Source organism: Tetrao urogallus, assembly GCF_951394365.1.
Source record: "Tetrao urogallus genome assembly, chromosome: 1".
Lineage (NCBI taxonomy): Eukaryota > Metazoa > Chordata > Aves > Galliformes > Phasianidae > Tetrao > Tetrao urogallus.
In genome coordinates this window covers 147400119-147413886 of record NC_136813.1, presented here as the reverse complement: position 1 = coordinate 147413886, position 13768 = coordinate 147400119, and the positions used below count along the sequence as shown (strand labels likewise).

General features: G+C 35.9%; 1 protein-coding gene across 5 annotated transcripts in view; it reads right to left on the bottom strand.

Moving 5' to 3' along the window:
- The window catches only part of ANKS1B (ankyrin repeat and sterile alpha motif domain containing 1B), a gene marked incomplete at both ends in the record, with an annotated part of 401710 nt that overhangs the window by 303345 nt on the left and 84597 nt on the right, over window positions 1-13768 (bottom strand). For all 5 annotated transcript variants that reach the window (XM_079549707.1, XM_079549711.1, XM_079549708.1 and 2 more), the window contains one exon: window positions 3452-3592. In XM_079549707.1, coding sequence (XP_079405833.1) covers window positions 3452-3592 — 141 coding nt within the window. The remainder of the gene's footprint in view (window positions 1-3451; window positions 3593-13768) is intronic.

Sequence of the window (13768 nt, the reverse complement as noted above, 5' to 3'; positions counted from 1 at the left end):
CTTTGGTTAAGAAATACAGACATTAAAGCATCAAAAATCTTGCTAATTACTGCAGAAATAATTTACAAGAACTGAAGACCTATGGAAGGTGCCTGTGGAAGTACTATTATGTCACTTATAAAAATTCTGTTTCAGTTTAATAAACTGAATTCACTGCACAGTGAACTGTTCCCAACAAAGCCTGCTATGCTAGAATTTTAGAGTGCCAAAGAAGTAGAATACATACAACTTAAGGCAGCTTACATATTTGAAAGTTTTCAAGTTTGTTTTTATTCTGCTTGCATATTATATGAAATTCTGAAATTTGTAGAAGGTAGTTATTCAGTTATGTAGGCTGAACTACAGTTTTCCTTTTGTACTGACTTATAGCTACAGAATATAGAACCTTCCTAAGAAAGGTGCTGTCAGATATGAAATACTCATTTGTGGAAGTCAGTTTTTTCCACCAAAATGTACATATCAATTTTACAAAGGATGGAGTTTCTGCTTAAAAACAAAGATTAATTTTGGGAAGAAAAAAAACAAAACAAAACAAAACAAAAAAAAAAACCCACAAAAAACAGCCACAGTAACAGAAATTAAAAGCTACAGATACAGGTGGGTATCCTATCGATCTGGCTTTAGATTATTTTGAGGATTGGATGAAGTTGATTAACTGTTCTGTTCATATGCAGACTTAAGCAACTTCTAAAACACTGAAGCTTCTAAAAAAGCAGAAAGATTTTTCCTTCAAGGTCTTCCAGGACTTCACCAATGGTAAGGCTATAGGAGAGGTCCTTATGCCACTTCTGAGAATACCAGTATTACTACTATACCAAGTTATAAAACAATTTACACAGAACTTTATATAACAACCATTATTAAAATGAAACTTCCCAGCATAGTAAGGACAGAAATTACACCCTGCATGTGAGAAGTACCTCCAGCCAAGACCTTTTTTCATTACTGCAGTAAAGAAATCAACTTTGTATGCTCTTTTCTTTGGCATACTGCATACTGTCAGCTTATTAGCTCACAGATGTCCTCTGTCATAATCGCACCAGAAATTCACTTTCTCTTTGCCATTGTACCTCTTACTGTATATACAAACCACGAATCAATTTCATGTTTGTTCTTCTTTGATGTGCAAAAGGAGTTTAATTACATAACTACAAAATCTGTTCTAGAAGAGATCAGGAAAACGAAACTTGTCATTGGTATTTAGGAGTAATTCACAGAGCCTTTTGTCTATTTCAGTCCTTTTAGTAGAGTATGGATTTGAAGACAGACTGCCAAGACAATTATTTCACCTTATTCCCAGTGTAATCTGCATTTTCTGTCATGGTACTGTATTGGCATGAATATCAGAAGCATATTTTTGTACTTTTATCTAAAACATAATGTTGTAGTATGTATCCATCATAATTTCTCAGGCCAATTCAACATGCTGGTCTTATTCTAAACAGTGAAATAAAAAAGCATGTGTTCTGGATCCCTATGAACAAGATACTCTCTGCTGCAATCTGAATTAATTTTGGAAGATTGCACTGATGAGCTAATAGTCTGAAAAACCACAGTGATGGTAACGCTTTTTCAACCAAATTCAACAACTTGTAAATTTGAAATTTTTCACTGCTAGCTTCCTTAATTTCTTGTACAAGAAGGAAAATAATAAAAACTAAATACTACCTCTATCTCCATCTTCAATTCTCATGGAGAAAAATTAGTTAGAAAGCTATTATATCATTTTGTGAAAGAATGGGGATTAAATATACTCTTTTTTTTAAGAACCATAATTTAAAAAGTGTTGCTAGTTTTCAGGGCAAGGAAGATGAGTTATTGCATAGTTGAGTTTAAAACTGAAATACAAAGAATCATACTAAGTCAGTAGTCTCTATCTTAAAATTTACATCCTTATTGAAATTAATCTCTTTACTAGAAAAAAAAGGAGAGAGAGAGAGAAGGAGAGAAAAGAGAGAGAGATACCAACCAGGCTAACTTCATACTATTTTTCAAATCCATTCTTCAATTCTATAACATTATTTAAATATATATTGTGTTAAAAGGAAACTAGGAACAGAGAAGGTTCTTAAAAATCAGGAAATCACTCCAAAATGACACATATGTTCATCACAGGAATGTTTAACAACAATTAAACTGCAGTTAATACACACTTAGAGAAGAAAAGTTCCATTTAAGAGCTACTTTTTCAAAACAAATTCATAAAAATGAGGAGTTAGTAACTACTGAGCTTCTATTGTAAATCAGGATAACTCCAATGGCTCTACACCTTGCCAAATGTCTGAAATGATAGATAGTTTGAAGCAGAAAAAAAGCTACTGAAAGTGGAATGGAGTACAAAAGCAGCTTATAAAAAGACAGGACAGTGCTCATTGTTATTCAAGTACATTAGTTGCTGTATCCTGTTTCCACTGACTGCAGTGGAAGCCTTAGCATTGACTTCAAACAGGTGCAAGTCTCATGAGACTAAGGGGAATAAAAGGTACAGTCATGGTATGAAAGCAACAGTGTATACAGTGTGGTGAGACAGGATACTAATTCCAATCTGGTACACAGGATTCTGACAAAGCTCATTAAACACAGTGCCAAATAAGGATGCAACCAGAAATAAAAAAAAGAACCAAAAAAACAACCCCCAAACCCCAGACATTTCTAAATAGAAATTTGGCAGATCTCCATCCAATGCTACAAAAAAAAAAGCTCAGGAAAGATGTCACAGAATTTAGAGTGCTAAGCTATAAAGGAGGGAGAGAACAAGGGAGACCCAGAAGTGGCCATAAGCAACATCCTGTTCTGTCGCAGTACAGGATCACTTGTTGAGGACACAGCTGTTGGCATGCCTTGGTGGTTACTGCAGACTGGCCTGCTCTGAGTTGCTGGGTTTTAGACCCAAGTATATAACCCATTTTTATTTATTCCCAGTATTATCATGAGTATTTGAAAAGGGGACTGGTGTTGTTTTTTTGTTTGTTTGTTTGTTTGTTTGTTTTTAACTTACATAATCTTCAAAGAGAAGACTTAGGCTGTATTCTTACATCAGTTGAGTTATGTATGTCCTCAATTAGTTCTATAAGGAAAGTAGCTGAGACATCATTACATTAATTAGAAGCTGGTCAAAAATAGAGAACTTATCCCAAAGGAAACTATGGACTGCAAAATGTCTTGCCACATTAAATCAGATGAGAAAGCTATGCAACATAAAATCTAAAATAGGGGTAATAATTATCAAACAGTCTGAATATTAAAGTCAGCTGGATAACTGGATTACAACAGGAAACTGAACCTTAACGTTTCATTTTAAAACTGGATTTTGTAGTTGAAGTGAAGACTAAAGGTAACAATTCTGAAGTGCATAAGGCAAGCCTGTAAATGACTATAAGGTGAGGTAGAGAAGAGATTAAGCAGCTATTCCATAGTTACTGAGTTTTAGGATGAAAAGGTAAACATATACCTGTGCAAGCATGGAAAATCCGAGGTTCCTGCATCCATTACAGGGTGTCAATGCCTCCCATAAACCTGAAGGACCACAAGTATTTTCACCTCCATCATCTTCTTCATCCTCTCTTGGTGATAAACACATTGAAGAAGGCCTCTGTACGTAAAGAAGCAGTACTTTCAAATTAAACATAGACAGACTGTAAATAAACATTTCACTTAATAAAAAGAACTTGAAAGACTCTTCTTTATAAATGCCAAAAGATAACCTCCCATTTCAGTACAGAGCTATTACTCAACCATTATTCTGTTGTATAAAAATCACATTTTCTCAGGAAGGTGTATGTTGAGCTACCTGTAATTATACTTTAAACCTGAGTGAACATAGTAATATATGTTTGTTTTCTTGATTATCATGTAATTAGCAATTTCTACTTTATTTTAATTGAAAATTTGCTTTATTATTGTCACAAGTAAGTTGAGAACAGCTCTGAGATATTTAAAAATACTTCTACAGGGAAACAGCATGAACTAAGGGTATCTTGCTTTAATAGTCATCTGTTGTGTTCAGAAGATAAAAATGGAATTGCATTACATTTACATGGATTAATTCAGTGTTTTTATAGGGGAAAAAAAAATCAGTCAAAATGTGAGGCTTCAATTTTTATTTGATATTTATCAATAGCAAACATGTTAGCATACTTTGCTGACAAAAAAAAAAATTATTTGTCTTTTTTTTCACAAACTAGAAGGCCTGAAAGGTACTAGAAAAAGCTATTGAGTTGCGAGCATTAAGACTTCCATATTGGCCTCAGTGGTAACGGAATAAGCCTGATTTTTGCTTAAACTGGCATTCTATCTTTTTTATGACAGCTGAAAGCAGAATATGTGGGCATTTTCCATTCATTTATGTTATTTAGCATGAATGATAATTCATTTCAACTAAATGAATTGCAATGGAAACTTCTATTGATTTCCAAAGGAGGAAATTTAAACCAGGGACAAATGATTTTTAAAATATAGCGTTAAAAAAAATATGACAACAAAAAATTGCTAATTTTACTCACACTCAATCTCTGTGCCACAGATAATTATTTTGTCCTGCAGTTAAACTGCAGTACATGAAATAGCTGTTCTCATCTTCTTGGCATTTCTTTAATAAGCCCATCTGATATTCAGATAACAAATTCTATCTCCAGGAATACTTAGTCAAGCAAGCTTTCAGATGTGGCTGGATTTTTGAGTGGCCAGCATAATGCTACTTGAAACAGCAACTGACCACATCTATTAATCTCTAAAGCACTGTTATGAGGCCTTTATTCAAACAACAAACAGACCAAACCCCACTCAACTGCAGATTATTTTAAGCAACTGAATAAGAAACGTGTGGAGTATGCTGCAAGAAGGGGCATGCAGAGGAGAAGGAAATGCACTGGGGAAGAAAAGAGCAGTAACAGCAGAGCAGTTTGAAGATGAACACGAACTGAAGGATACTGGCAAGCAAAGCAGAGACACTGCACAGACAGATGTTAATAAACCATGTAACACCTGGGGTTCATTTAGCCTTTGGACCCTGTGCTAACTTCTTATGCACATAGCAGGTTGGTATATCACTAACTCAAGCACGATAAATATTTCTAAATTCTATGTCAGCTCACTCACCAAGGTTGAGAAAACAGATACATCTCTACTAGTCTGATTCTCATGTAGGAAATGTTTGCTCCCTTGTTGCAGACTTCATGCATCTAGCCACAAGTAAGGTGGATTTATTTACTTTTTATTTTAAACCAATTTCTAAGCCATTCTTAGCAAGATATTTCATGAGGTTATTTTGACAGTCAAGTGGTACCACAGAATGTGTTCCCATAGCAACCAGTTTTCTTACAGGGATTATTAAAAGGATTGGGTTAACTCTGCAGAGTGTCGGTCACGAAGGACTATTACGGCTTTGCATTTGGACAGACAAAGGAAGCAGAATATGAGTCCTTCCCATCTATTTATGATGCCATCTTCCACAGTGTTTACCCTGTGTTCGTATTTTAAATTTCAGAATTGTTGGATCACAGAACAAAGTGCTTCTTGCCCCCTGGAGCACAAAGCAAAGAACTGCAGCAGTACTAGGTGCAGAAATGCCTGTAACACACATCAACTGTGATCTTAAAAGCAAATATAAGAAGTTAAAAACAAGTCAGGGAAAAAAATATAGTCAATTTGTTTTCTAAAGGCAAAAATTAACCACAGCGTTGGAGATAATTTTTTAACACAATTAAAAGAGGATGAATAATGAAATTCGAGGGAGAACGTATGAGATTTAACTATTACAGAAAAAGTAGAAAATGATCATAGGAAAAATATTATTGAGCAATAAAAAGTAAACAAGCAGAACAAGAGAGAATTCTATTATTTGCATTACACACAATGCATGAGTACAGAGATAGAATGCGTATCACAGTAATTTAAATTTATGCTATCAATATAGATGAGATAATATTGGAAATGTTCTATAATCAGATCTTCTGACCATTTAAAGAAAGGATCAGCAGATGTCAAAATGTATTAGAGAACATTTGGAATACATTGACTGGTACTCTGATGCCACTAGACATCCAGGTATGACACAATACAGGCTAATTTACAGACAACTGAAAAGTAGGGCTGGATCTTTTCATACTGAATGACTGATTTCTGCTTTCTTCTTTCCCAGATTTCTGCTACAGATAGAGCTCTAAAAAGAAAGCAGTAAGATAAACGCATATGAAGGCCCAACAAGCAGCTATCAGTATCACTTTTCTCACCAATTCCAGATGCCAGAAGCCTGGTTCTTCCCAGACAACAGGCAGAAAGGACTAAGTAAAAACAAGCTGCTGCTGCAGCGAAAAACAGCTGCAAAGAGGGGAAGGACTGCATGAGAAAAAGGGGAGTCAGAAATCCCCCAAATGAAGGAGTGGGTTTGCATACACTAGGGAGATGGAGACATCTGGGGGAGGCAGATGAGATACAGAAAGACTTGTAATCTATCCACGGATCTCAAAATGATACACAAGACCATAAAACCCTTAACCCAGGCCACCCACTTTCCTGCTATCCCTTCCCAGCCTTCATTTTTGCTCAGATGTCCCTCATTTTTCCATTCTGTTGTAAAATTTAATTTTGCCTCCTCAGAGATCCTTTGGACATGAAAATCTAATTTTGTGTATGCTGCTGGGAAGCCTTGAAATAGCCCTGTGGGGAGAGGTTTAGTGAAATTGAAGTTATTTATGCCCTCTTCCCAGAAGAAAAAAAAAAAAAAAAGAAAAAAAAAAAGAAAGAAAAAGAGAGGAAGAGCTTTCTGTCCTCTGAAGAAAAATAGACACAATTGTGAACCTTTTATATGCGCCTTTTCTGACTAAAAAAAGGAACAGAAAATGTAGCTAGAAAATGCCATCTAGATCACAGTTGCTCAATTAACAGACTTTGACATTACAGAACGGTGAAGTCAACATAACCTGTGGTACCAAGCTTCAAAAAAGCCAACTCTGTAAGTCAAAAGAGGCAAGAGTGTAAGCGTCATGGATCCTCAAACAAATCAAGACAGAAAACCTTAAAAGGTATCAGATGTGATCTTTAAAAAAGTAGTAATTGGTAGGGAAATCACCAGACACTTATGCAGAATACAGCATCTAATAAAAGACAGCTATATTCTAATTGAGACACTAAAATAAGTAATAAAAATTGCTTAAAATGGTGCAAGACTTAATCATGGATTTTCTGCGTATAAAAAAGAGAGAGAATAACAATACAGCAATGAGAGAATAGCAAGACCTGAAGTAAGAGCACTGGGCTACTATAAAGCAGTGCCAAGATTTCCTCATACTTCACTGGTTCTGAGACATAACCATCAATTTGATGATAATTTATATCACATCCTTGAAAATTTATGTACGGAATTCTTCCTCTTTATGTCTTCATTTACACAAATTGCAGAATTGTCCCAGCAGGTAACTTTATACTGAATAGTATTTTATTTTGTAAACAGGCTATTTGTTGTTCTGATATATTTATGTACACCAGGTTGAGGATCACAGTAACCTGATGTCTCCCCTCCTGATATAAGAAAACAAGCTAATATTTAGCAACAGACAGGATAATCAGTAGGGATGAAAAAAAGCAGAGAAAGTCTCTTCCACTCTTAAACGTCAACAGGAAAAGAAAGATACCTTTGTGTTTGTTCTTGAAGAGCAAACTGCCTTGACAAACATATGACCATGCCAATATTTCATATGATCCTAACCACTGGGTGGCAGATGCATGCCTCAACTTCTTCATCTGCCCAAAAGGAAAAGTAATAATGCTGTGAAATAACCATGAATATAATGCAGTTCTTTGTCTAATAGTCTAAATTTACATTACAGTGAATGACAAACTAATAAGGAAGGAACCTGTTCCTGAATATCCACTATAAACTGAGCCAAGAAGTGTGCTGTGCTGCCACTTCTCCCTCGGCCACAAGGTTCCTGATACACCCCCAGCCACTGCCCAGGATGTACCCAGGAAAATGCTTACTATCAAAGGGAATAAAGCAGCATTTGAGCATAAGGTATAACACTGTCAACTACTATTTTTCCACAGCAGGATCCCTACATCAACTGAATGCACCCTTCTGGGATTCAGTAAGGATCCCAGCAGGAAGCAAACTCATTCACAAGACTTGCTATGTCTTGTACACAAAATGAAATGTTTTAGAGGCCTGGGCATACCTTTCTCACATTCCTCAAGGCACCCTTCACCCTGATCGGTGTTTTTCTATTCTCCATCCTCACTATCTTGTCCTCCACCATGCACTGCATATTTCTTTCACAAATAAGTTCCTTTTTTATATTTCTTTCATCACTGTCATGCTGTGAGCATGGTTAGAGTTTGTTTGCACTTCCAGTATTTAACCAGGAGGGAAAGCCAGGAGAAGGACAATCTTGTAATTCAAGCTGCTGAATGTTGGCAAATAGCATTCTGTACATGTCTCTGCCACAACCCCTGTGAGTTGCAGGGCACGATGCAAACTTCTCCAATGTGACTGCTAGCTTTGTGGTCCTCTTTTCTTGGCTATATCAAAATCACAGATGAAATTTTACAGAGACACTGGCCTACATCAGAAATCAGCATGAGATATTCTGTGACTATTTACAGCAGTACATGAGACTAACTGCTCTGAAAGTACAAGTCCTAGCAACTATGCCATTATAGAAGCTATGAAACACTGGGCCGCTTCTGCTGGAGCAGATTTTTACAAGTATGCCACGCAAATTCTTGCTCATCACTGGTGAAAATGCACAGCTAATGATGGTGACTGTTGAAAAATAATATTTTGTATCTGAAAATTTGCTCTATTAAACAGTGCTATTGTACTCCTTGTACCTGCAGTAGCATTACTTTCCAAGCAACTGAAGTACAAGCTCCAGTAGTCCCAGAGAAGGAGAATCTGTACGTAACAGGTTTTTTTTTTTTTTTTTTTTTTTTTGGGATTCTGCAGTAAAATTCTTTGTCTGAAGTGTTTTTAATGTTTTAACAAATGTTTTGATCTCAAGCACAGTAATTTCTGAACCTAGAAATAAATTACTGGATCTGGAAGTCACTAAAAGGTCAACTGATTCAACAGCCATCTTTTATTTGCAATAGTAAAATGTATTAACTTTAGACATACATGATTAATTCACGAAAATAAATGAATGAAATGATGAAAAGTACACAAATGTTCCTGTTAATGCACCTACAGCTGCTCAACATGCAAATGCTACTGATACCTATCATAACAAGCATGTGAGAAATTAATCAAGGGCAGCAATTCTTTCCCTCTATTCAGTACTGGTGAAGCCACACCTGATGTACTGTGTCTGGTTCTGAGCTCCTGAGTACACAAGACTCCAGGGGAGCCATTGGATAGAGCCCAGTGAAAGGCCCAGAAAATTATAAAGGGACTGGAGCATCTCTCCTATGATGAAAGGCTGAAAGAGCTAAAACTGTACAGCCTGGAGAAGAGAAAGCTGAGGGGGGGGAGGTGGTTAGGAGATCTTATAAGCATCTGGAAATACCTAAAAGAAGAGTGCAAAGAGGACAGCACCAGGCTCTTCCCAGTGGTGCCCAGTGCCAGGCCAAGAGATGACAGGCACAAACTGTAATGTAGGAGGTTTCATCTGAACATCGGGAAACGCTTTACTGTTCAGGTGGTCTGAGCAGCGGAACAGGTTGCCAAGAGAGGCTGTGGAATCTCTTTCCTTGTAGACATTCAAAACCTAACTGGATGCAATCCCAGAGAAGCTGCTTTAGGTGGCTTTGCTTGAGCAGGGCATTGGACCAGACGCCCTCCAGAAGTCCCTTTCAATCTAAACCAGTCTGATTCTTTTGTTCTCTCTTCAGATTAGGATCTGATACTGTGCAGTAAATATACCTTTGAACTAGATGACAAATAATAAGCAAGTGCATGTGCACTGAATAAAGCAAGACTTATAAGGGAATACAAGTTTATAAAATGAATGAGTATATCTGAATGTGTTTTTCACAGCAAGCTTATACACATTAATCTTGCAGAAAAAAAGATACCATTTCTTCCATCTGTAAAGGAACTACATTTTTTTTTTTCAGAAAGATAACTTTTCATTTGCCAAAAGACTGCAATATTAAGAAAATGGTCCATCAAGAGAATACTATACATTTCAAAAAAAAAAAAGATTTTTTCGATAGAAGTAAAACCTTCTGAATATAATGTAGTTATCTTAAGTTATATACACATAAAATAGTCTCCACGTGAAGATTGCCACACTGAGATTTTCAAATGGCAGAAAATTCAGTAATTCAGTAAACTGAAAAGTTGCAGAGAATTGAACACTATGTGCTTTTAAAAATATACTTTAACTATAATAAACAGCTATTAGTTAAGAATTCTGTAATATAGAGAGCTTATAGAAACTTCATTTTCAGATATTTTGGGAAACGTACTGCATTTATTCTTCTGCTAGAAATTAACTGCATTGCTTGAAGTTGCAATATAGATTTTCTTGATAACACACTTAACAAATCATTTTTTAAACTAGTTTGAACTGTTTAAAAGCTAACTATGTAATCTGAGCTACATTTTTAGTCTATGGATACAACTGGTTGTCTTTAACATAGGAACATATAGGCACTTTCATAACCTACTCCATTCTAATATTCATGGGAGAGGACTAAATTGTGTTCCAAGAGAATTTTTACCTCTGAACATTAGGTGAAGCAAAGTGAACCTGACTTATAAGTGCTTAACTGACTTTGAGCACGTACGTAGACCTCATGTACTGGACTATTTTCACAGTTCATCCCAAATATCAACACCAAACACTTGGTACTGATGGGTACTGATACTTGGTATTGGTATTTGATATTAACCTATAATAACTGATTTGATATTATTTAACATCAAAGCACTCTGAGTGCTTTGCTTGACCAAGGAGAAAGAACTTATCATTTTGAAAGATAAAGCTCCAATGGGGAACTCAACCCAACAACAACTCAGTTTGCAACAACACTCTCTACTATAACTGCATTTACAGGGACACTTTTCTATCCCATAGGCATAACAGATTTGACCTAAGGGAATATTCAAATATAGCCTATGCAAAAATGCATTAATTTGAGTCTTGACCCTTAAGCACATGAAAAGTTCCAATCAAGTTAATGAGATTTCTCATGTTAATGGCAAGCTTATGTGTCTCCCTGAATCGAGGACTGAATGTTTATACACAGATGACTCATTCTAAAATGTGACTCACTGAGAAGCTCACATACCAGTTGAGAGATGCTGATAATGAAAGATATAGGTGCCTCGAGAAACACAAGATCAATATTTTCAGAAATATTAAATAGAAACAAAAGTTTAGGTATATTTACTTTGCATTTAAAAAAAAAAAAAAGTACTTCACAGAGGCACACTTTTTGCTTTAAAAGTCAAAGAAAAGAAAATATTGCTTGGAGAATAACTACAGTGACATCTCAGTATCCAACATCCCTGCACTATCTGAATGTTATCATATAATGTTTGAAAAACTCAGTGCAATGTAATTGCGAAGCAAATCAGCCATAAAACATGCATTTTTCCTCTTTAAAAGTTGTGAAAGAGAGGGTGGATAAGTGGGTGGCAGAATGATGAAACTTATAGAAAATATATTATTTGTCATGAAATAGACCAGAAGGAACAGAAATTAAAGTAGGGGAAAAATCAGGTGGTAACTGAGTAGGCAGAAGTCACCACTTTATTACTCCTCCAGTACACAGTTTTTTATCTCACATATATATTCTCAGTAAAAATGTGTTACTGAAAATGAAGTTATTATTGCATTAAGATGCTGTTGGCTTAATGAAGGATACAAGAGACAAAGCCATTCTAAAGAGATACTGTAGACAGCACTCAGTCATCTGTCTGAAGATGAGTGCTAGTTATCAGTAGATAATCAAAAAGACCTTAAAGAGCACTTGTACAAGATCATCTCCAGATCCATCAGTAACAAACTGCAAGCAGTTTGTCACATTTTATCTGAAGTACTAAATACAATACAAAAACAATGCACTGAAATAACTGACAATAGGATGAATCTCTTGACAGTAAAGTCAGTGTGTTAAAGGCCTAACTGCAGAAGATCAGTCATAGAGTAAAATGTACAAACGCTCAGATTTTTCTACAGATAATAGGGGAAAAAAAAGAAAAAAGGATTAAACACATGCCTCTCAAAAGAGATGCTGAATTCTCAGTGAAGTGTGACCTACATGAGATCCAGCAAAAATCCTCTCCCATTCCTATTCTTTCTTAACTCAAATAGCACGTGTAAACAGAATTTAAAATCATCTTCAATAGAAAGGCAACTGTTTTGGTATGGATAGAAAAAAAAAACACCAACCAGTTGCTTCTTCCTGTCTTACATAATTAAAATAATGACTTCATTATCATATCATTATCTCAATAACAAGGACTACCAGAAGATTTAAGACAGTTTTTGCTTTTCCTGTGCTAGCTCATTTGTACTGTTCTTTTTGTCTGTAAGAGTCAACATAGTATGTAGAGATCTACCCCAATGCAAGTACACCTTTAGTTCATTTTCCAGATATATTCCTGGGTAGCTTAAGAGCTAATACTTAATCCTTTCTAGAGCCAGATATCATATAGTGTCATAAAAGTTCTGTAAAATACAAATGAAGTCAGTAACATGCCTTCACCTATAAGTCCTTTGCAACACTACGTCTTATGAAGCACCTATGGCTAAAGCAGTGATCAGGTAAAATTACTGAGATTCCTTAAAAGAAACACCATTATGGACAGAACGAAAGGCAGGGAGGTAAATATGCTAACACCTATGAGGAATCAATCATTAACAATTAAAAAAAGGTTCACATAGGAACAAAAATTATTACATTTTAATATGTGTTTTGTTTAAGGTTGACAGGCAGTGCTGAGGATGCTTCTCTGCAGACTGTGATAGCTTATATTCTACAGATACCGAGCAGAGCACCAACATCAACAGAAATGATAACCAGCATTAATAGAAACTGCTCAACCTCAAATAACTACTGAAGCAAATAAAACTGAAGAGCATCTTCCGAGATTTTCGCGCATGGCACTAAACTGAGACTTATCATAAGTTTAGGAATGATGGACACCAAGAGAAAAGAAAACAGATGATCAAAAATGGGATTAGTCATTACAGCCTTTTGAAAAATTAGAGAAAGCAATGTAAAAACAGATGTGAATATGGTCAAGTAACCCTGGACCCATACTCCTTGAGAACACAAACTCAACCAGGGTACAGTTGCTATAGCCCAGACTGCCTCCACTCTTAACCTCTTCAATAATCTTCCCTGCACTGGTGACCACCAGGTCCAGTAATGCTTCAACTCTGGGTGGTCTGTCCAATAACTTGCACAGAAAGTTGTCCTCAACAGACTTCAGGAGTCTCCTGGATTGTTCGCAGGAGGTAATTTTGCCATCTGAAATATGGCAGAATATTTACCATTAAGATTGCTTGTATACTGTTCCCTCTTACCGAGAAAGCAAACAAAGGAAACTGAGACTGCTGCTGCTAAGAAAGTACCTACTTATTCAACTTCTAAAGAATCATAAAGTATGATAAAATGAAACCATATTTTTGCATTTATCTCCACTCCTTAATGGATCCTGTGAGAACTCACATAACTCTAATGGATTAACAGGCTCCATATTTTGCTTATGTCATCAGGACAAAAGTTCACTTTATACCGTTCTCCTCACAACACAAACAGATGAAAGACATACTCACATGGTACTCACTTTTTTCAAGCACCACCTATCAGATGCTAA